The sequence below is a fragment of the Ornithorhynchus anatinus genome, chromosome 7 (genome assembly GCF_004115215.2).
Source record: "Ornithorhynchus anatinus isolate Pmale09 chromosome 7, mOrnAna1.pri.v4, whole genome shotgun sequence".
In the NCBI taxonomy this organism is placed as follows: Eukaryota; Metazoa; Chordata; class Mammalia; order Monotremata; family Ornithorhynchidae; genus Ornithorhynchus; species Ornithorhynchus anatinus.
In genome coordinates this window covers 54,387,616-54,411,440 of record NC_041734.1, presented here as the reverse complement: position 1 = coordinate 54,411,440, position 23,825 = coordinate 54,387,616, and the positions used below count along the sequence as shown (strand labels likewise).

Genomic DNA, 23,825 nt, shown 5'->3' with positions numbered 1-23,825 from the left:
GCCCTAGCCCACGTCTTCTCTCCGGCCTGGAATGCCCGCCCTTCTCAAGTCCGACATACTCTCCCCAGCCTTCAAAGTCCTGTTGAAAGCCCATCTCCTCCATAAGGCCTTCCCAGACTAAACCCCACTTTTCCTCATCTCTCCCTTCCTTCTGCGTCACTCTGACTTGCTCTCTTGGCCCTATCCTCCTCCCAGCCCACCAGCACTTATCTGTAATTTTATTTGTATTGATGACTGTCTCCCCACCTCTAGACTGTAAACTCATTGTGGGGAGGGAATGTCACTGTTTATTGTTATGTTGTAATTTCCCAAGCACTTAGTACAGTGCTCTGGGCAAAGTAAGAGCTCAATAAATACAATTGAATGAATGAATCCTACTTTTCCTAAAAATCCACTAATCTCTGAAAGTCATAGTAATCCAAAATTAGTAATCCAATCTGGATTACCTAGATTCCCTTTTCCACTGCACAAAAGGGTAGGCGAAGCATTTCTAACATCATTGGTGTCTGCAGAGAGCTAGAAATTGTCTCTACCACTCACCTCTGAATCCTGGGAGGCCTGGGCTTCCAGAAAAACCAGGATGTCCAATCAATCCTGGTTGCCCCATCAATCCAGCTTCTCCTTTATGGCCTATAAAAGGGAGTAGCAGGAAGTAAGATTTTCAGCATGTGGTGAGTGAAACTGAAAGATTCACACAATAAAATTCATTTTTAAATCAAATAATTATATTTGTTGAGTACTTGCTGTGTGCAGAGAACTCTACAGAGCACTTAGGAGAGAACAATACAACAGAGTTGGAAGGCAAGATACCAGTCCACAAGGAGTTTACAATCCAGAGTGGGAGACAGACATTAAAATAAATTACAGGTAGGGGAAATATAAGCATATAAGGATATATCCATAAGTACTGTGGATCTGGAGATGGAGTGACTATCAAGGATTGAAGCGATCCAGATCCAAGGGTTTATGCATTAAGAGAAGCAGCATGACCTAGTGGAAAGAGAACAGGCCTGGGAGTCAGAGTTCGTGGGTTCTAATCCTGACTTTGTCATTTGCCTGCTGTTTGACTTTGATCAAGTCACTTAACTTCTCTGTGCCTCAGTTACCTCGTTTGTAAAAAGGGGGTTAAATTCTAGTGTGAGCCCCATGTTGGACAAGGAATGTGTCCAACCTAACTTGTATCTACCCCAGTGCTTATTAAGCATTTCGCAAATACAATAATAATAATAATAATTGGCTAACACAATAGCTTAGGGGTAATGTCACTGATTAAACCAAGACCAAAGAGACAACTAGAAATTAGGTCTACCTAAACTTGAGTCTAAAATAGAAAGGCAATTAAGAAAGGAAACTTGCTTGTGTTACTGCCCTGTGATTCACTAAAGCAGTCTTTTGTAAGAGCTGTTGATTTCCAAATATCCAAACCCAGGTTCTGAGAGGAGTGACAAATGAACTGCAGGGAAGGATAAAGAAAAACTCTACTTCCTTTAGGCAAAGGGGCTGATTACTGCATTCCACAGCAGTAAGAGTCTGTCATGGGTGGAACCAAGGTCCACTTTTCTCTCTCTGAGGTTCTCTCGGAGAGTTTTGTGGGATGCCCCACCTCACTTCCTTCTTTGATCCTGGGAATGGCAATTAGAGTGCTTCAATGTTTTGAGAAGCAGCACTGCCTAGTGGATAGAGCATGGGCCTGGGAGTCAAAAGGACCTGAGTTCTAATCCCAACTCTGCCACTTGTCCGCTGGGTGACAATGGGCAAGTCATTTAACTTCTCTTTAATTCAGTTATCTCATTTGCAACACGGGGTTTAAAACTGTGATCTCCATGAGGGACATGGATTGTGTCCAACCTGATTACTTAGTATCTACGCAGAGCTTAGAATAGTATCTGGAAGTTATTGAGCACTAAACAAATTTCTTAAAAAAAAAAGTAGACAGTCATCGTCTTCTAATCAACATTTGTGAGAAAGGTGAACCAAGGTAAATAAAAGGATGGCTTGCTGGCTTTGCTGTCTCTTGTCCTGGTGGGTAGTTTCCATGTAAATCTCCTTATGGGGAGGCAATGTGGCCTAGTGGAAAGAGCACGGACCTAGGAGTTAGAGGACCTGGGTTCAAATTCCGGCTCCACCACTTGCCTGCTGTTTGATTTTGGGCAAATTACTTAACACCTCTGGGGCTCATTTTCCTCATCTGACAAAAGGGGATTCATACCTGTTTTCCTTCCTACTTAGATTGTGAGCCGGGGCAAGTACTGTGTCTGACCTGACGATCTTATATCTGACCCAACATTTAGTCCAATGTTTGGCACATAGTGAGGGTTTAACAAGTATCATAATAATTTTTATTATTTTGCACTCTTTCAAGTGTGTCGCTGATTAGTTAGCAAACATTTAAAATCCATTCCCTTTCGACTCTGGCCATATTTCACATTTTCTTTATTCATTTTGAATGCCTAGATTGGGAAAGGGCTCCTTTTTGCTGCTCTTTCTAAGTGCTTTTGCAAGACGACAATCTATTTCACAAAATACAAAGGTCTTATTATATCAAGAAGGTGAGGCAATGGAAAGTCTCACTTACTGCCATCAGTGTTGAAGAAACTGGTATCAGAAGTAGTTTATATTGCTAAAAAATTGATTTAGAGGCAAAAAGAAGCATGACCTAGTGGACAAAGCACAGGCTTGGCAGTCATAACATTGTGGGTTTTAATCCCGGCTCTGCCACATGTCTGCTGTGGGGCCTAGGGCAAGTTACTTAACTTCTCTGTGCCTCAGTTACCTCATCTATAAAATGGCGATTAAGATTGTGAGCCCCACGTGGGACAGGGACTGTGTCCAATCCAATTTGCTTGTATCCACCCCAGTGCTTAGTACAGTACCTGGCACATAGTAAACCAAATGCCATAATTATGGTTATTATTATTATAAGATCATAAGTAATCATTTTAGCATCCAAGAGACCTGCATTACTTTAAGGCAGAACATAGTGTAGTTTATTTGCATTATGATGAATACTAAAATGATATTTCCATCTGTATGAGGAAAATAATTTCTACGATTTATTCATTTATTTGTTCAATCCCTTCTGCAGTATTTAATGAAAATCCACTGTGTGCAAGGTATTTTCTTGGGTGCTGTGGGGGTTACAAAGAAGAAAACAAAATACTTGAACTGATAAGACCCACATTTTCCTAGGATAGAACATGAAAGACACAGAAGTGTAAGCCAAAGGGCATAAATGCAAATTTAAAAAGAATGATTCAAATGCCCAATTCCACAGGGAAATCAGACAAGGAAATTCCCAGCTACTGAGAAAAAAAGTTCTGTCGGTTGGTGATGTGGTTACCTGGTGCTCCTAAATGACCTTGTCTTCCCGAATGTCCCTTTGAACCAGGTGGTCCTATCTTGCCTTGTTGACCTGGGATTCCTGGTGGCCCAGAATCACCAGGAAATCCAGATCTATCCAAACCTGGAATTCCAGGGTCCCCCTTTGATCCTTTCAACCCTCTTTCTCCTAAAACAAAAAATCAAATATGATGAATAATAGAGGGTAGTGGAATGGCAGCATGAATCGATCGATCGTATTTATAGAGTGCTTACTGTGTGTAGAACTCTGTACTAAGTGCTTGGGAGAGTATAATATTACTGAGCTGATAGACATGTTTCCTGCCCACAACAAACTCACAGGCTACAGGATGAATTTATAGTCTAGAAGGAAGAAGAAGAAAAGAATAGGTGACATCATGGGCTACTTTTCATGGAAGGGCTCACAGTGTAAATCAACACAGGCACAGACTGTGTTCTGTGTGGTGGTGTAGCAAGCAAGATTCCTGTCACAAATATTGAAGCTTGGGTAGGAAATATGCTACTGAAGCACGCCTATGAACTTCAGAGGAAAGAAGCAAGGATATGATGGATGTCTACTTCGCTGTCCTGTAATTAAGTCCATGGTACCTGTGTAAGGGATTTATCTGACATTGCTATACCAGGTACATACAGAAAAGGGTACGACAGTATATCCTTTAAGGTATTTGTTAATAATAATAATGTTGGTATTTGTTAAGCGCGTACTATGTGCAGAGCACTGTTCTAAGCGCTGGGGTAAACACAGGGGAATCAGGTCGTCCCACGTGGGGCTCACAGTCTTAATCCCCATTTTACAGATGAGGGAACTGAGGCACAGAGAAGTTAAGTGACTTGCCCACAGTCACACAGCTGACAAGTGGCAGAGCTGGGATTCGAACTCATGAGCCCTGACTCCAAAGCCCGTGCTCTTAAGCATTCACTATATGCCGGGCACTGTACTAAGTGCTAAGGTAGATACAAGATAATGAAAATTAGACATACTCAGGGCTCACAGCCTTAACCCCCATTTTACAGATGAGGTAACCGAGGCCCAGAGAAGTTAAGTGAATTGCCCAAGGTCACACAACACACAAGAGCCAGAGCCGGGATTAGAAGCCAGGTCCTCTGACTCCCAGGCTCATGCTCTTTCCACTAGGTGATGTTGCTTCTCATTTGGAGATATAGCATAGCGTGAGACCATGGTGGTGGCTAGTATACGCTGATAGCAATTCTGCTACCAGATGGGGCACCTTCAATCTGATTTGCTTTTCCAGCCCCTGTTTAAAGTGGTTTTTCAAGGGTGGGAATAAAGGGGACTATAATCCAGATCGCAATTTCCTGGACCCAGATTCTCCAATTAAGGTTCTAATGGGGAAATTAAGGGGAGGGGAGCAGATGGAACTTGTTCTCTTCTCAGAAACTGAGGATGCATCACTGGACCTCAGGCACAATTGTAGCACCATGATGATAATTAAAGTATGACAATAACTTAAAGCCTGGCAAGACCACCTTGTATGTATTCATATTCGTGTTTGTATAACCTGCTAGGCTGCATGGTTATTATGGGCAGGGAACATGTTAGCTAATTCTGTTGTATCATACTCCCAAGCACTTAGTACAGCATTCTGCACACAGTAAATGCTCAGTAAATACCACTGATTGATTGATATGTAAGTAGAGGCCATTATTCATTTTTCCACTTGAGTTGTAAATATATTTTAAGTTTATCTCCCCTTAGAGCGTAAGCCTCTTAAGATCAGAGCATGTAATATTTATTTTGTACTTCCCAAGTGCTTAGAACAGTGCATCACCCCAAGTGGGCACTCAAAAATGCAACTACCACTACAAGCTGCAGAGATTTTTGTAATTCAAAGATGAAGCCTGTTCCTCATTGCTATTGGCCAAATTTTGAAGGTGATACAGAAGGCAATTTTAGAAAAAGACAGCTCAGTTACCCCCTGTAAAGGTTTATTTAGCTCTTTAAACTAAATTAAGGATTAACCAAAATATACATTTTAATTTTCAGAAAGGACAATTATCTTTTACTGATCTCCTTCTGCTAATGCCTACATATTAACATAAGCTTTATTTAATAAAAAGGTAGAATTAACCTCTTTAATGTTCCAGTACAAGAGAAAAGATGGCTTCAAAATTTTTAAAGAAATTTTTTTAGATAAACCAAATGCACAAATGCACAACATTTTGACACTGGTGTCTGTACTTTTCTCACTTCCCAGACAACTGTGCACTACCAGTTCACCTCAGACCCAGCATCCTCTAAGGAGTATAAGCAAAGCAGCATGGAAAGAGCTCTGGCTTGGGAGTCAGGGGACCTTGGTTCTAATTTCGGCTCTGCCACTTGTCTGCTGTGTGTGCCCTTGGGTAACTCACTTATTTCTCTGGGCCTCAGTTCCCTCATCTGCAAAATGAGGATTTGATGCCTGTTCTCCCTCCCACTTAAACTGGGAGCCCCATGTGGGACCTGACTATTCTATATCTACCCCAGCACTTATTCCAGGGCTTGGCACAGAGTAAGCACTTAACAAATACAAATACAGACTAGAATAATTTTTTACTTCAAGCTGAAATAAGATTCAGTAAGTTAATCAACAGTGTCTCTATTTTTTATGGTATTATGGCAAGCAGCAAATGTGTCAAGCACAGTGCTAAGCACCGGGGAAGATACAAGATAAGCAGAGCGGACACAGTCCCTGTCTCATAAGGCCCTCACAACCAAAAAGGTAGGGAGCGCAGAATTCTTATCCCTATTTTACAAATTAGGAAACTGATTCCCTGGATTGATTGAGGCAGTGAGAAGTTGAGTTACTTGCCCAAGGTTTCACAGCAGGCCCCTGAGAGAGCTGGAATTAGTACACAGATCTCCTGGACGTCCCATCTGATTATCTCAGTGTTTTATGGCCTAATGGAACCTCTTACCTTGTTGTCCTTTTAATCCATTTAGGCCTGGAAGTCCTGGGAAGCCCGTGGCACATAGTATGCATTCTCCGGGAAATCCTATATCTCCTGGAGCTCCTGGTAAACCAGGCTCTCCTGAAAAACAAAAGCAGAAGTTCTTAGATGGTCAGAAAATCTCACCAGAGTGGTCTTCTGTAAAAACCCCCCAGACAGGTCTGGTTGAAATCTGAAACCAGATTTTCAGAAAAGAAAAGGGATAGAAAAACTAAATAATCCAGGGTACAAAGGTTCTAATTGGCCTATATCTCCCAAAGGTCACTGGGATTTGTCTCCCTTGCTGATAGTGGAAGAGTGTCATGCCTTTTTCTACAGAATTGAGCTTCCCTTACAGTCATAGTTGAGGAAAAAAATTGGGTCCATCCAAAATGGGTGACGAGGTGTTTCACTACTTGCAGGGAAAACAAACTCCTCTAAAAAGGCACCAGTGGCCTTTGGAAGATGTAGGCAAACCAATTAATCAATCAATCATATTTATTGAACACTTACTGTGTGGAAAGCACGGTAGTAAGCGCTTGGGAGAGTTTACTATAATAGTCTTAATAGACACATTCCCTGCCCAGCTCCTTTTGCACCTTGTGTTGGAAGGTTTTTCTTGCTCTTTCTTTCCGATATTCTCTTGCCAGAGTTCAAGCAGACCAGTCTAGTGCATTTTTTCAGCACACAGTTTGGGAGATGATCAGGCTGTCTATCAGAAATCAAAACCCAGAACAAATGAAATCATATGTTGCTACTGTTATTGTTCTATCAAACCTTTACCCAATTTGGCTATTGTAACTATAGAGCCCCACTGGAAACTCTGAAAGTCCTATTGTCTATTATTTCTAATTTTCAATTTTCCTTTAGTTGAGGATTAAAATTATGTTCCTGGCATACAAGGAGTAACATGAACAGGGTACTCTACTGATAAAAAAAAAGAACACCTGGTTTCTTCTTTCTTTTACTCACAAGAATAGGAATTTTGTCTTATTTCCTCTTTGTCACAAGCTTGAGGACTATCCTTTTTTCACTATTTAAATTCTTTCTAGAGAGGTGTCACACAGATCAAGTCTACATGGAACAAATAATTTTTAATAATAATAATAATAATGTTGGCATTCATTAAGCACTTACTATGTGCCAAGCACTGTTCTAAGCCCCAGGGTAGATACAAGGTAATTAGGTTGTCCCACATGGGGGTCACAGTCTTCATCCCCATTTTACAGATGAGGTAACTGAGGCACAGGGAAGTTAAGTGACTTGCCAAGGTCACACAGTTGGCAAGTGGCAGAGCCAGGATTAGAACCCATGACCTCTGACTCCCAAGCCCATGCTCTTTCCACTAAGCCATGCTGCTTCTCTTTAAGATTTCTGTGAGCTATGAGGAACAAGAGGATAAGAAATGGACAGATGTTGTGTCCATCTAGAAACAAAGAAAAAAAGACCCTGATAATTAGAGGCCACATCTTAATATTGTCAATCAATAATCATTAGTATTTATTGAGGGCTTCCTGGGTAGGGAGCATTGTATTAGAGCTTGGGAGAGCACAATATAACTAGAATCCATAATCTCTGCTCTCAAGAACTGTATAGTGTAATTGGGAAGCAGACAAAATAATTTACAGACAGAAGAAAAGGAAACATGGATTTATAGATGAAAAAGTGCTTAAATAATTGGGTAAGTCAATATGTACAGAAGTACTTTGGATAAGTGTGAGTGTGTAAGTGTGTAGTTAGCACAGAAGTACAGATTTGAGAGGTGGGAGAAAATTAATCAGAAAAGCTTCAAGGAGGGGATGTGATTTCCTTTAAATTTTGGGAGAACAGGTCTGGTGGAATTATAGGTGGAGGGAGTGACAGAAAGAAGGAATGGTCTGGATGAGAGGTCAGGAGAGAGAGTTGAGAACGAGGCACAGGTTAGAGGTGGAGAGGAGCAAAGAGTGTGAGCTGGGAGATTTGAGAACAAGGCAGTAATCAATTTGCGGTCACTTAAAAGAACCACAAAGAACAAAGAAACAACTAGCCTGTTTTTATGAAGAGTAAATCATTTTGTATTCTAAAAGAGAAAGTGCCAAAACTGGAAAGGACAAAAATAAAGAAAGGGCTTAGTGGAAAGAGTGAAGAAATTAAGGCTAATTACCTAGAAAAAATTGAAATTATGGAGTGGTAACAACTGTATGAGTCTGTGTCCCTGAACAAGGGACAGTGAGTTTACATTAAAACAAGATGCAGCTGTGAAAAAGGAAGAACTTCTAAAGCTGACAGGTGATGAATCCCCTGAATAAGCAATCAACTGATGCCAACTCTGGTGATTTTGAAGGACAGAATAGTCACTCATCAGTCCTAGATGGTTTCTTCATTCAAATTCCAGGGGGGGAGGGTACTGGATCAGATGACATCTCCAGGTTCCTTCTAGCTCTTCTATCTCTATAATTCCTGGAAATCTCTAAGAAGTGAGGGATAATCAAGTTGTTACTATACCTTGGGGCCCAATGGGCCCTTTGTGTCCTGGGAATCCGGGGGGACCTGGAAGTCCAGGAGGTCCTCTCCCTCCATACTCCCCCATATTTCCGCTTTCTCCTGGAAAACCCTTTTTCCCTTGGGTTCCAGGAATAGCTAGCCCTGGATCTCCCTAAAACATAAGGAAAGTGTTAGCTTTACAAAGTAAAAACATACAAACCTACAAGTATACATCACCTCCCCTATTTGTAAATGGCTGTTTGTTTATCTTATTGGTAAAAGTTTCATTCTTTGTCAAAATGATAGTTCATTCAATCATATTTAATTGTATTTACTGAGCATTTACTCTGTGCAGAGCACTGTACTAAGCGCTTGGAAAGTACAATTCAGCAACAAAATGGAATGGAACTCTTTCTCCCTTCCCTACAATAAGTAGCCCCTATTGACACCTTTTATTTTAGACGTTCTTTTCAATTGCTGCATTCTTTCCAACAGCGTGAAACCAGTGCAGACTAGTAGAAAGAGCATGGATGTGGGAGTCAGAAAAACCTGGATTCTAATCCTGGCTCCACCACTAGTCTGCTAGGTGACCTGGGGCAAACCACTCAACTTCTCTGTGCCTCAGTTATCTCCTCTGTAAAATGGGGATTAAGGCTGTGATACATGGAGCGTGTGCAACCTGATTAGTTTGTATCTACCCTGGCACATAGTAAGAGCTTAGCAAATACCATATAAAGAAAAATAAATATAAAGCAATTTCCCAGAATTACTGACTGACTTAGATCAATATGATTTAGCGGAGAAGGGTTAGTTTCAACTCTCAAGGCATCCAATGAAAGCCAATGCTTAATGTCATACTCTACTAATTTCCACACACACCTTGATAAGTTCAAGCTTTGTGAATGCAACAATCGAAAGTATTGAGTGCTTACTGTGTGCAGAGCACTGTACTGAGCACTAGGGAGACTACAATAAAACAGAGTTGGGAGACACATTGTCTGCCTACAGTGTAGAAGGGTACTCTGTCATTTAATGTCCTAAGCACATATAATTTAGAAGCAATCCATCAAAAGTCTCTGGTCAATAGTATTTTGTTTCAAAACATTTTTTCTCTTCAAAACAGTTCTGCCTATTCCCATATATCTGGATGGGTAAAGTAAAATTAAAAATGTTCTGATTCATATGGACCTACTACTATGAAAGGTAGACTGTTTTCTTTTTTTGGAAACCTATTATCCTACTGAGACTACTGCAGTCCATTTAGTGCATTTGAAGAAGAAAAAAGAATTGACCTATTTCTGATTAAGCAACACATTGTCTCCTTACTGACCAAATTAGGTTCACTGTGTACTTTTTCATATTGTTGTGTAGCAGTGAAAATTACCAATGGCCCCAGGCCCAGAGTTTATACAAATAATTATAATTACAACTGCAAATATGATACACAGTACTCACATGGTGCAATTTACTGCACACCTTCCAGAGCAAATGATTTTTGAGCCTATTTCCAAGACTTAAAGAGCAATGGGCTTAAATTAAAGCAAGAGTAATTATAGTTGGAGAAGAACTTAATACATAGCTGATGAAACCCTGGATAAGGCCACCAAGGAAGGCTGCAGAAACATTATTTACTAAATTTTATTTATAAGATGAGAACCTTTGAAAACTCTTAATATTTAGTCATAACATTGCTAACCATTTTTACCTCTTTCCCAACAGACCAAAGATAAAAATTGACTCTGGCTCAGAAATGATAGCTAATAAGTGTCCTAACATTCATGTCTAATTACACTGAATTTCTGATTCTTTGAGACCTTTGCTCCTGGGAATCCTGGTATTCCAGGTGTCCCTGGCTTTCCCATTTCTCCTGGATAACCGGGTAATCCTTTCGTCCCCATTTTGCCTCTATCCCCTAAAGAGAAAAGAGAATTCAGAAAAAAAAATAAGTTGTATAGACTGATACTGGAGGATTGATTTTATCTCAAACTTTATGCTCTTTGGTATTAGGTTTGACAGGTTTTTATGTTAAAAATAAGCAAAGGTATAGAGCCTATACATATTTAATTCTGCTTCAAATCAGAGGCAGAGGAAATGGAACCAATTCTGGTTCAGTTCCAGTTCATGTTACCATTGTTTTGAAAGAATTTGAAAGAGATTTTCACACTGGAAGAAATTATCATCAAAACCATCCTTTTACATTTTATTTACACCTCTGATTCAAAAAGTCTTCGAAATAAAGGTTCAAAGTTAATGTGGTTCATTTGGGTTGACGAATATGTTGGGCAAGGAGGCTTGGCTGCCATCACCCTTATCTAACTGTTCAGGGATGTGGAACTCCAGTCTTCAGTATCTATGATAATAATAATAACAATAATAATTATAATGGCATTTTTGTAGTGGTCACCACGTCAAACACTATTCTAAGCGCCGGGTAGATAAGTAAATGGGGTCCGCTCAAAATCACTCTATGTGATCCTATACCTTCATGTGAGATGCCGCCACATAACCAAACTTTGGAGAATATCTAGACCCTTGTAAGAAGAATTTTCCTGATGAGGGAGTTATATTTTTCAGTGTCTGAAGGGCTGAGTGCAGTTCATTATTACTTCTGGAAAAAATGAGGGTCAAACTTCATTTGGAATATAGCAGTTACCTTTAGGCCCAGGAGGTCCAGGAAATACAAATCCTGGACTTCCTGATTCACCATCAGGTCCTGGGAGTCCTGGATCACCACATTTCCCCACTGAGCCTACAACACCTAAAGAAAGAAATCCATTCAGTTTTGATCTGTTTTACAAGGATACAGTGCTCTGCACACAGTAAGTGATCAGTAAATACCACTGATTGATAATGGGGCCATAAGTCAGTCAATCATATTTACTGAGTGCTTACTGTGGGCAGAGCACAGTACTAAGCGCTTGGGAGAGTACAATATAACAATAAACAAGTACATTCCCTGCCCACATATTTTCAGAGTTCTGACAGCTGTCCTAGTTGACTAATTATAATTGAACTATCAATTTTGTTACATAGTCCCCCCCAAAATGATCTTCTTTGGCATAAAGTTTAGAGATAAAACAATCAATCAAGTTCAAAGATGCTCTGAATAAGCCAATCATTACTTTACTGATGGAAAACTGAAGCCCAGTGCCCCACAACGGTGACAGGACAATAATTGCAGCATTCATTTATTCAGTTGTATTTATTGAACGCTTACTGTGTGCAGAACACTGTACTAAGTGCTTGGAAAAGCAGTCTCCGCTTCCGGTTCACATTCCAGTGGCTCCACCCCTCAAAGATAATAATGGCGTCTAGTCTCTATTTTGAAGTGATTACAATTACTTCTCATTTAGAGCAGCTGTTGTAAGGAAAATTATCTCAGTTTTGCTGTAAGTGACTTTTCTAAACAGTAAGAGGCCCAACCCAAATTACCTTCCTTTTCTAGCCTTCCCAGCCTGGGTATAAGAAAGCAAAACTCAATTATTTAGTGACAAGGGGAGAATCAGATAGAGTTGGGAGGATTTTGGTTCAGTGACCTAGTGGGCATTGGGAAAATGCCATTTTAGATGGGATTTTTTGTGTAAGAAATTTGTTTATGTCAAAATCTGCACAAAGCACACAACTCTTGGCAAGAAATAAACATTAATATTAGCAAGTATCAGTAGAAGAGATGCTTGTGGAATGAAAAAATATAAACTCTAATCCAGTGTCTACCTTGGGAACCCTGAGAGCATCCACTGGAGACTCTAACTAGGTTGGGGCTGTCTTGAATAGGTTGGGGCAGGACACAGTGGTTTCTAATTGGAAAAAGCTTGGGAGGCAAAAGTCCTCAATGTGTTCAGCTCATTGGGGGGAGGGAACATATCTACCAACTCAGTAATATTGTACTCTCCCAAGCATTTAGTACAGTAGGCCCACAGTAAGTATGGTTAATTGATTGAAAACTTGGATCTCTATCACTCTTCCCTACTTAACCACTCTCTTTTCCCATTACACAATAGTCATACTGTTTATAATAATAATAATAATTATTATTATTATAGTACCTGTTAAGTGCTTACTATATGTCAAGCACTGTTCTAAGTGCTGGAGTGAATACAAGTTAATCAGGTTGGACATTGTCCCTGTTCCACAGGAGGCTCACAGTCTTAATCCCCATTTTACAGATGAGGTAACTGAGAACCAGAGAGGTTATGTGATTTGCCCAAGGTGACACAGCAGACACGTGGCAGAGTTGGATTAGAACCCAGATCCTTCTGACTCCCAGACCTATGCTCTATCTTCTAAACCATGCAGCTTCATTCATCTCAAGCTAATCTTCCCACTAGGGCTACCCCAGCCTTTAGTACAGTGCCTGGCACATAGTAAGTGCTTAACAAATACCAGATAACCCCCACTTTTTTGCATTTTTGTTGTTAATAAATATGAAGTAAAAAAGTGTTGATATTACTTTTATATGGTCATTACTAAGCGCTTATTATGTGCAAGGCACTGAACCAAGCACTGGGGTAGATACAAGCTTATCAGGTTAGACACAGTCCCCATCCCACATGGAGCTCAGAGTCTTAATCCCCATTTTTCAGATGAGGTAACTGAGGCCCAAAGAAGTTAAGTTAAGGATGATCTTGCCCTAGGACATCCAGCAAACAAGTGGCGGACATAGGATTAGAATTTAGGTCTTTCTGATTCCCAGGACTGAGTTACTTTTTGCAAACTTGTACACAGGGTCAAAGTTATAAATGAATTTTCCAAAGCTTCCCTCTTTGTTTTATCTGGAAGAAGGAATACTCACCTATTGGACCTGGTGGGCCAGGTAGCCCAGGTAGGCCCGGAAGACCAGGTGGGCCAGGAATTGGCTTCGCTATACTAACTTCTCCTTTAGGACCTGAGGAAATTTTATAACAGTGAGTTTGGTACATTTTCCTTGGCAGTTTGGAAAAGCACCTACCCTTATACATTTACCAGACATTCATAAAGAGAAACCTAAAATAATTTTGTAATTTCCAAGGTTTGGGTATTTCATTTTCAAGACTGACAAACCTATATGAATTGATCTCAGATTTATTCCAGATCTGAAATTCACAATCTTCCAAAAGTTGAATCTGCAAAATTTTAATGAATCTTTGGAGTTAATATTGAACTCTAAGGAAACTGTGCAAAAGAGGAATAGAAGCCATATATTAAGGTGCATAGTCTTTAGAGAGCACTAGTAACAGGATTTATCATAAAGGGAAGGTAGATTTAAAAAATACAGTAGGAGAGAAAAGAGGCAAATTGCAAAGCAATTTAGGGGAATTCTCCACAGATGAATTCACCTTTAAGAAAGGTGGTCTGAGGTTTGACATAACAGATCAGACTTCTGTTCAATGTTTCTATTCTTTTATTTCCACAAAAATTTTCCAAGGAAAAATTTCTTAAATAGCATACTTTCCTTGTATTCAAAAATAAACAGGGGGAAATTTTCCATTTCTCTGAAGTTTGATTTTTGTGAACTCTCATCAGAATTTTCATCCATCAAGATACAAATGGACACACAAATGACCCAAACCATAAGTAAAATTATATTACTACCATGTTCATGGTCTTTGGACTCTGAAGGCTTTTGGGTTCTAAACACTAGCTTATACAGTTTTTTTACCACCAAATGTGCTTCCCTTGTTCTGGATATATTGCTGTGTAATTCCATTAATACCAGGCCTATACTCTCAAGTCTTGGGCTTTAATTAAATTATATTAATTAAAAATATATTTTAGGAGGGTCAAAATATCTGGAAAATGAACACTAAGTCTATCTTGAAGCTTCAATTAGCCTACTAGTTTTCTAGAGAAGACCTAACTTTACATTTTTTTGGATTCCGGATCAGTAATAACACACTGACAGTAAAATATAGAGGTGTTCTGGGAATGGCATAGATCTGAGGGAAGTGAAAGGAGACAGTTACTGGGAGCAACTCATAACCTCAAATGATTTTGCCTCCTTGAATTTTTCTCTTTACTTAAGTTGACTTCCACCTGTCACTTGGGTTTAGGCAAATGATAGCTTTACTGGAATGTAATTAATTTTACCAGTAGCAAAAGCAACTTGACTCTTTGCACTTTACCATTAGACACAAAAACTAACTTCCCATGGGGCAAAAATGGAGAAAATATAAATGAACGAACCGGTGTTTCCAGGCATCCCAGGAAATCCGGGGACTCCTTGGGCTCCCTTTGGACCCTGTTCTCCTTGTGGTCCATAGGTGGATGGCCCAGCTAACCCCATAGGTCCAGGAAGTCCTGGCTTTCCAGGCTTTCCCAGAAAGCCCCTGTCCCCTTTTTCCCCATTCAGGACCTACAGAGGTAAAAACAGGTTTGCTTCATTCATTCATAGAAATAGCTTCATTTTTTACAACTGTAAATAGTCATTCAGAGTCCACTGTACCTATACCTCAGCATATATGAGTCTAAATCTCTCTTGATTATATGGGACTTTACTGCTTCAGTCAATGATAGGTTTTTTCTTCTATTGAGCCCAATTTTCTTCTTTGCACACAGTGAGTGCTCAATAAATATGATTGAATGAATCACCTCTGACTTACAGAAAGAAGCATCTTAAACGTGCAGAGGACATGCAGAGGATGTCATCCACAAATTTGCAAGGGGGTGAGATGGAAGAATGACCCTTCCTCATCCAACAGGGGTGACCCCCAAGCTATCAAGGGGAAGTCTGCTTGGTCCCCAGGAGTGATTGTTCTCCCCTTTGTAAGCCTTTCTCGTGTGCTTCACAGTTTGAGATTCCTCGGGCAACACTGCCAATTATGCCGTTCTTTCCTGGAACCAGGCATCACCCTGGTCTCAGTAGAAAATTTAGGAAGGAGGGAAGGGGCAGAAGCATTTTACTTTTCCATCAACATCTCTGGAGGGCATACTGATGAGTTCTCTGGGGCCCGCTAAGAGAGACTTTAGTTCTCTTAGTGTGAAATTATGGTTAAAAAAATGTCATTAGGATGGACAGCGTGGCTCAGTGGAAAGAGCACGGACTTGGGAGTCAAAGGTCATGGGCTCTAATCCTGGCTTTGCCTCTTGTCAGCTGTGTGACTTTGGGCAAGTCACTTAACTCTCTGTGCTTCAGTTACCTCATCTGTAAAATGGAGATTCAGACTGTGAGCCCCACGTGGGACAATCTGATCACTTTGTATCCCTCCCAGTGCTTAGAACAGTGCTTTGCACATAGTAAGCGCTTAGTAAATGCCATCTTTATAAAACAGATCACCAGGGTTTTTGACCAAAAACCATGTCTAATTCAATGCAATTGTGTTGTGCTGAAATTATCAGTTCACTTATCTGAGATTTACTGCAGTGAAATGCCACTCGTGGCCATTAGCTCCTGCAACTGGGAGTAAATTGGCAGTGCTTTAAAAAGTTAAAAAGGTACTTCAAAAGGTGTATTCTAAATTAAATCAACAATGATAATATTTCATAACTGTTTTGCCACAATAATAATGTCAGTATTGGATTGGTTAAGCATAGTCATTCCTTTTCCTTAAAAAGATTTTATCTTGAAGATACAATTGTTAAACAATTGTGCTGCTTTTTATCAGATATTGCTTTTATAATACACCCTAAATGGATTTTGCAAGCATTCATTTGGATTTAACAAATACACACTCTACAGAAATGAATATTTTCCTCTCAATTCCTATAATTGGAGAAGCGGTTATCTAATTTCTAAAGGCACTGAGGTAAAAGAATATCAATTAGAAGAATAAAATCAATGCATTTCTGGACTTAAATGTTCTATATACCACTCAGTGGCTTAATATGATTTTATCTAGTCATAAGGAAACGGATTAGATAACAAAAGTGATGACTCAGTGCTCCCATTTTTAAAAAAGAGAAAAAATGCCCAGATCAAAGAGCCCACATATTCTCTGAGGGTCCAATGTTCTCCACTGTTTTTGCCTCTTCCATCCATCTCCATTTCCTATTTTGAAGAAGACATGCACTTATCTGAAAATTTGACCATTAATGTAGCACAGTTCTTAATACATAATTTTAAAGGTACTCAGAAAAGATATGAGTGTTAATAATAGTTATTTCACTTTAAAAAAATCACTAGTCATGGATGGTGATACTCTCACTAATGGTTTTTGTATAGTATATTTTGCTCAATCTTAATCAAATCAGGCTTAACAAATTCTTGACTCAGGAAGTAGTCTTTTTTTCTCCTTTTTTCAATGTTCACTTAATTTCAAATATAGTAAATGTAATATACCAACATATACCAACCGGTTCACCTTTCGGTCCAGGTAATCCTTTTATTCCAGGCCTCCCAGGAATTCCATCAGAGCCTTTTCTTCCTGGATCCCCTCCAATCCCTGGATCCCCTCTGGATCCTACTTGCCCCTCCAATCCTAAGTGAGATGGTTCTCCTTTTTCTCCTTTAAGTCCTTGGCCACCATGAGAACCTGGTAAACCCTAAGGAAAATGGCAGAGCTTTGTTTATATCTGTGTTAAATTATTTGATATGAGTATGAAAACAAGCTTACTAGAATGTCAGATCAATCAAACTCTTTGAATCTTAAAAGGTGAGCCTCTTAAGGAAAAATATATGATCTTCCACAGTGATGCTTTTGTATGATTTTACATTAACTGATCCACTCACATAGAAATGATCTGATGGAGAGAAATCCTAGGAGGCAAAAGCTTTAAGAATGTCTGCCAATTTTCAAAAAGGACTTCTGAAAATCACTATAAACCGATGCCTTGGAAATATAAGACAGTCAGCATCCTTTCCTCAAAAAATCTACTATGGTCCCTATTGCTTCCTGCACAAACAAAAACTTATGACCTTTGGATTCATCTGTTTTTTCCCAGTAACTCCTTTGGAAAGAATACTTGTGTGAGGGACATCAGGGAGGGTCCCTTTACTTCCAACTTGCCACCTTCCTATCTGACTCTGAAAGACTCACTGGAATTTTCTTGAACAGCTTGGACGTTGAGACTGCCAACTGAGAGCAACAGAAGCATCAATTCCCTGAGATTTTCCCATTGTCCTGGCAGGTCAGTTCAAATCATTGACTAGAAATCAAAGAGGTGACCGTGAACAAGCAAACCATAAACAATATATCTACATTCATGATGCTGCACTGTATTTTAGTTGGTCTCTCACCGGAACACTGTTTCCATTTTTGTTATGCCATATTAAAAGGGGAATGGAGGGACTGGAGAGGTGCCAAAAAATGGGAAAAAAAGTGCTGAAGAAAGAAAAATGGATTCCTTGAGGAAAATGAAAGAATTGGGTCATTTGCATGAAGAAAAGAAGGTTCTGGGATGATTAAGTAACTCTCTCCAAGGACAGTCTGTTCTCCCATATAACAAATGTTTTCACTTTGTGTTTTAGAAAGAACACCGTTGAGGAATGTTCTTTCTACAACGTGCATAGAACATGATGCAATGTTGGAAGAAATCTTTGCATACTTACCTGCTACACAAGTCAAGGTGTGAGTATCATAATGTGATTTTTCCTTTAACACAGGATTTGTCAAGAATGTAACACACATTTTATAGGACAACTGGCTGTGTATAAAGGTTGTTTTTGTCTGAGGAATCTCCTCTAGGCTGTAAGCACACCGTGGGCAGGGAATGTGTCTATTAACTCTGTTGTATTTTACTCTCTCAAGTGCTTAGTACAGTGCTCTTCACATAGTAAGTACTCAATAAATACCATTGATTGGTGAGTTTTTCTTCATGTCATATAGAGGAAATAGGCTTATGTTACAGCATGGGGAAAATCTGGTTGGGTGTAAGGAATATCTTCTTTAGGCAAACCTCGCCATTTTAGGGCGATAAAACACTGATACAAGTAAAAAAGGGAACTCTAAACTTCTTGTTTCCAGAGAGCTTTCAAAGTAAAACTAGTCACTCATCTGACCGGAACTGTTTAATCATTTCCAATTTGGAGGCGAGGGATGGAACAGTTGACCTAAGACTCCTTCCAGCCCCATAATTCTATTTGTTCTTTCTCACAAAAATTAATCCAAATAAGGGTTTAAAACAACACATGGTTTAACTCTTACTGGAAACCCTGGAAGGCCTGCAATTCCTGGATTTCCTGGGCTCCCCTTTGGACCATCGGCTCCTTGTCCTCCTGCAAGGAATGATGGTAAGAGCTTATCAAAAATAGGTTGCTATTCATTCCTAAAATAACATCAAAGGAGGTAATTAACATGCACCATCATCATGCAGATCTGAGAAATTGCCTTTGAAGATTTGAGCTAAATGATTCTGTGGAGAGAGTATATAAAACCAATCTTCTCTTCAATCCTGTCCCTCCCATTCACCCAAAGTTTACAGCTTTATAATTAATAAGTGCCATGAAAATGTCTTTGGGAAATATAAGTATTTTCTCCTTTTAGTATTCTTAGATGCAAACCATATTTTTGGGGCTTTCCCAGGTCTACAAAGTATAGGGGGTGGGAAAATATACTGGGTCTTAAGAGACTGTGTGTGAATTAAATTTCTTGTATTCACCCTTTACATATTGATAATAATAATAATGACATTTATGGCATTTGTTAAGCCCTTACTATGTGCCAAGCACTGTCCTAAGTGCTAGTAACCATAGTAGCATTATTAATACTGCAGTCCTATCCACTCATCTACCAGTCCGATACCAAGAGCACTGTTTGAGAAGCAGTGTGGCCTAGTGAGAAGCAGAGTGGCCTAGTGAATAGAGTACAGGCTTGGGAGTCAGAAGGACCTGGGTTTGCCATTTGTCTGTTGTGTGACCTTAGGCAAGTCACTTAACTTCTCTGTATTTCATTTAACTCATCTGTAAAATGAGGATTCAGACTGTGGGCTCCATGTGAGACAGGGACTCTGTCCAACATTATTACCTTATATCTACCCCAGCACTTAGAACTGGTCTTGACACCTAGTAAGGGCTTAACAAGAAAAAAGAGGTAAGGCATGAAGGGGGACATAAATAGTGGTCCTCTTGGTAGCCAATTGTTTTTGTGGTAGAGAAAGTCTTCTGAGTTTGGAGATTTCATTCATTCATTCATATTTATTGAGTGCTTATTCTGCGCAGAGCACTGTACTGAGCACTTGGAAAGTACAATTCGGCAACAGATAGAGACACTCCCTACCCAACAACAGGCTTGGAGCCTAACGGAGTGAAAAGTGAAAAAATAAGCTAAATCTGGGCAACCATTGTTCCACGTCCTTTTGTCCCCTACTGGGAGCAGGGATGGAGAGTCTCCTGCCTGCAGGAAGTGGGGGAAATTCTGCGTCTGGCCCCTCTGCTCACCTCTTCCTTTAGAGGGGCGTGGTGACAGGAGAGTCACTGCTTTCCCTTTCATCCCTTGCAAGTTACCTCAATGGGTTCAAATTCCTAAAAAAAAAACCCTTTGGGAAACACAAAATGAGCATTGAATAAGAATTTATAGTTTGTTACCTCTCACTCCTGCTTCACCATCGGAGCCAGGGAAGCCTGGAACGCCAGGGGCTCCTGGTGTGCAAATGCACTGAGTACACAGGTGTCCTGCTTCTCCTGAAATGTGATAATGGTTCCATTAATAAAGAACTCCACAATTTGTCTCCCTAGAATAAAATCATTTAACTACTTATTTATTAGGGGAAAATGTTGTTAAGACTTAATTAGACTGCGATCAAGGAGACAAGGAGCTTGCCTTTTGTATGATCTGTTTTTGTCTTTTGTCAGATATATTAGAATGTAAAATCAGCCTTGAGGGCAGGGCCCATGCTGTATACTTCTATTTCAAGCTACCAAGTGCTTGGTACAGTGATCAGCATATTGTTTGTACCTAGTAGATATTAATAATAATGTTGGTATTTGTTAAGCGCTTACTATGTGCAGAGCACTGTTCTAAGCGCTGGGGTAAACACAGGGGAATCAGGTTGTCCCACGTGGGGCTCACAGTCTTAATCCCCATTTTACAGATGAGGGAACTGAGGCACAGAGAAGTGAAGTGACTTGCCCACAGTCACACAGCTGACAAGTGGCAGAGCTGGGATTTGAACTCATGAGCCCTGACTCCAAAGCCCGTGCTCTTTCCACTGCGCCACGCTGCTCCTCGATGATGACGATGATGATGATAATTTCTATGATAGCTAATATCTACTGAATCCCAGGAATTTACTCTTTATTGCCCAGAACTAAACCCAGAAGAACAAGAATTGAACAGCATTATCTTTAGAGGGAAAGTTAAAATTATAATCTAACATAAATGTAATAATCCATCTAAAAGTAATCTTGCATGGTAGTAACACATTTTACTTTGTTTCACATATAGCAGCTTAGAACAGTGCTCAGCACTTAGAAAAGTGTTTGACACATAGTAAGTGCTTAACAAATACCATTATTATTATTATTTCTTTGAAAACAAGAAGCGATAAAGGCCTAACATTGTATGAACAAATTTCTACTCTTCCAGGAGGCCTTCTCAGATTAAATTCTAGTTTTCCCCAGTTTTATTCATTCAATAATATTTACTGCATAAATCAATCACTCGATATGTGGTATTTAGTGAAGGCTTACTGTGTGCAGATCACTGCATTGAACACTTGGGAGAGTACAATACAACATAAGCAGACACATTCCTGGCCCACAGTGAGCTTCCAGTCTAGAAGAAGAGCTACCCACCCAATGCTACTTCAGCACTTCTGCAACCCTAATCAATCAACCAATTGGCTGTATTTATTGAGTGCTTACAGTGTGCAGAGTATTGTACTAAGCTCTTGGGAGAATACAATATAATAATAAACAGACCCATTCCCTCTCCACAAAGAGTCTAGAGGGCACTTAAATATAACCTTCCCTAGCACTTTATGCAGATACCCTATATATTTGATATATTACTTACCCAATTATCTAAGTGCTAATTCACTTATCTCTTTTTCCTTTTTCCTCTTATCTGTAACTTATTTTAATGTCTAGCTTCCCACCACTAGATTGTACACTCCTTGAAGGCAGGGAATGTGTCTATCAACCTCCTTTTACTCTCCCAGGCATTTAATACAGTGCTGTGCACACAGAAGCCCTCACTAAATACCACTGATTGAGTGATGGATTTATATTAATTCCTATCTCCTCCTCTAGACTGTTATCTCATTGTGGGCAGGGAATGGGTCTGTTTAATATTATATTGTACTCTCCCAAGCGCTTAGTACTGTGCTGTGCACACAGTAAGCACTCAATAAATACGATTGAATTAACAAATGATTGACTACTAGCTCTACTGCACTCTCCCAAGCACATAGCATAGTGTTCTGTACCCAGCTGATACTCAATAAATACTTTTGATTGATGTTTAGGGTTTTGGTTTAGGGTTTCATCACTTTCTAAAGAGGATAAATTCAAACAGAAATCAATTCAGTTGAAAAATAGTCCATTTTAAAATAGGTGATGTCAGTCTTTCTTACCTTTGGGTCCATAGGCTCCTGGTAATCCTGGATCCCCCAAACTGCCTGGCCAGCCACGGACTCCTGGTGGACCAGTCTGAAAAGTTACTTTACCTGTGGAGAAATTAGAATGAGAGACTAGAAAGGCACCGAACAGCTCACTAATGCATTGCCAATCACACTTTTCCTGGATAATTAATGACATAGAACACTGAAACATTTTCATATTAGAAGATGAGGTACCATTATTGATGATTGCTATCTGATTATTCCGGCATAATGGAAAAAAAATAAATTTGACAGGAATCCTCTCTACACTGCCTATTTGGAAAAGCTATCCCGAGGATAGCAATTATTGCCACTGCTTGTGAAACCAGTGACAGTTTGTGGCTCTGCCTTTGGCCTGGTACCTAAAACTAGAATATTCTTTTAATTTTCCAAACAACTTAGCGTGGCTCAGTGGAAGGAGCCCGGGCTTGGGAGTCAGAGGTCATGGGTTCAAATCCCAGATCTGCCACTTGTCAGCTGTGTGACTGTGGGCAAGTCACTTCACTTCTCTGTGCCTCAGTTACCTCATCTGTAAAATGGGGATTGACTGTGAGCCTCACGTGGGACAACCTGATTACCTCGAATCTACCCCAGCGCTTAGAACAGTGCTCTGCACAAAGTAAGCACTTAACAAATACCAATATTATTATTATTATTAATTCTTTCTTCCTGTCAGCATGATACCCCTTTGAGGTACACAGAGGTGGATGTTATTTTCCATTTTATAAATGAAGAAGTGGAGGCACAAAAACATTAGGTGACTTGCGCAAGGATACTCAGCAGGCTAGTGACAGAGTTGGGAAGAGAAAACAGGTTGCCTGACTCCCAGATTTGTGCTTTCTGGTGAATGGTATTTTTCCCCTTTCCTGCACCTTTGCTGCATTCCAAGCATAAATAACGTGACCACGTGACACGCAGGATGCATATAACACAAGGGGGCCACCCCACAAAGAAACTTTAAAGCAATTTTATACTTGTTTGCTCTTGTAATAATAACGCTGCATTTGTTTAGCACTTTCCAGGGACTAAGCACTTTCCACATGCTCAGTACTGTGCTGTGATAGATACAAGATCAATGAATCATATTCATTGAATGCTTAGTACTGTGTGCAGAGCACTGTACTAAGCACTTGGGAGAGTACAATATAGCATATTTGGTAGACATGTTCCCTGCCCACAGGAAATTTAGGTCAGATAGGGTCTGTCCCACATGGGGCTCGTAGCCAAAGTAGGAGGTCACCAGTAATAGTACTACTAATAATAATTATGGTATTTGTTAAGCGCTTACTATGTGCCCAGCACTGTTTTAACCCTGGGGTAGATACAAGATAATCAGGTTGGACACAGTCCTTGTCTCACATGGGGCTCAGAGTCTTAATCCTCATTTTACAGATGAGGTAAATGAGTCAAAGAGAAGTTAAGTGACCTGACCAAGGACACACAGCAGACAAGTTGAGGAGGTGGAATTAAATCCATGTCCTCTGACTCCCAAGCCCATGCTCTTGCCTGATTTACATAAGTGGGAACTGAGGCATGGAGAAATTAAATTAAACCCAAGGTTGCTTAGCCAGCAAGTGGTGGAGCCAGGATTAGAACCCATATTGCTCATTATGGACAAGGAA

General features: G+C 39.9%; 1 protein-coding gene across 2 annotated transcripts in view; it reads right to left on the bottom strand.

Annotated features, from left to right (window-relative positions):
* Positions 1-23,825, bottom strand: part of COL4A3 (collagen type IV alpha 3 chain) — a 133,851-nt gene that overhangs the window by 38,817 nt on the left and 71,209 nt on the right. Inside the window, exons 22-33 of one of the 2 annotated variants that reach the window (XM_029069197.2) lie at positions 22,177-22,269; positions 20,189-20,284; positions 18,810-18,880; positions 17,020-17,208; positions 14,914-15,082; positions 13,544-13,636; positions 11,405-11,509; positions 10,566-10,663; positions 8,773-8,923; positions 6,277-6,390; positions 3,341-3,508; positions 541-630 (exon numbers count right to left, since the gene is read on the bottom strand). In XM_029069197.2, the coding sequence (XP_028925030.1) occupies positions 541-630; positions 3,341-3,508; positions 6,277-6,390; positions 8,773-8,923; positions 10,566-10,663; positions 11,405-11,509; positions 13,544-13,636; positions 14,914-15,082; positions 17,020-17,208; positions 18,810-18,880; positions 20,189-20,284; positions 22,177-22,269 (1,437 nt within the window). The remainder of the gene's footprint in view (positions 1-540; positions 631-3,340; positions 3,509-6,276; positions 6,391-8,772; positions 8,924-10,565; positions 10,664-11,404; positions 11,510-13,543; positions 13,637-14,913; positions 15,083-17,019; positions 17,209-18,809; positions 18,881-20,188; positions 20,285-22,176; positions 22,270-23,825) is intronic. The other variant, XM_029069198.2, reaches the window with a different exon arrangement.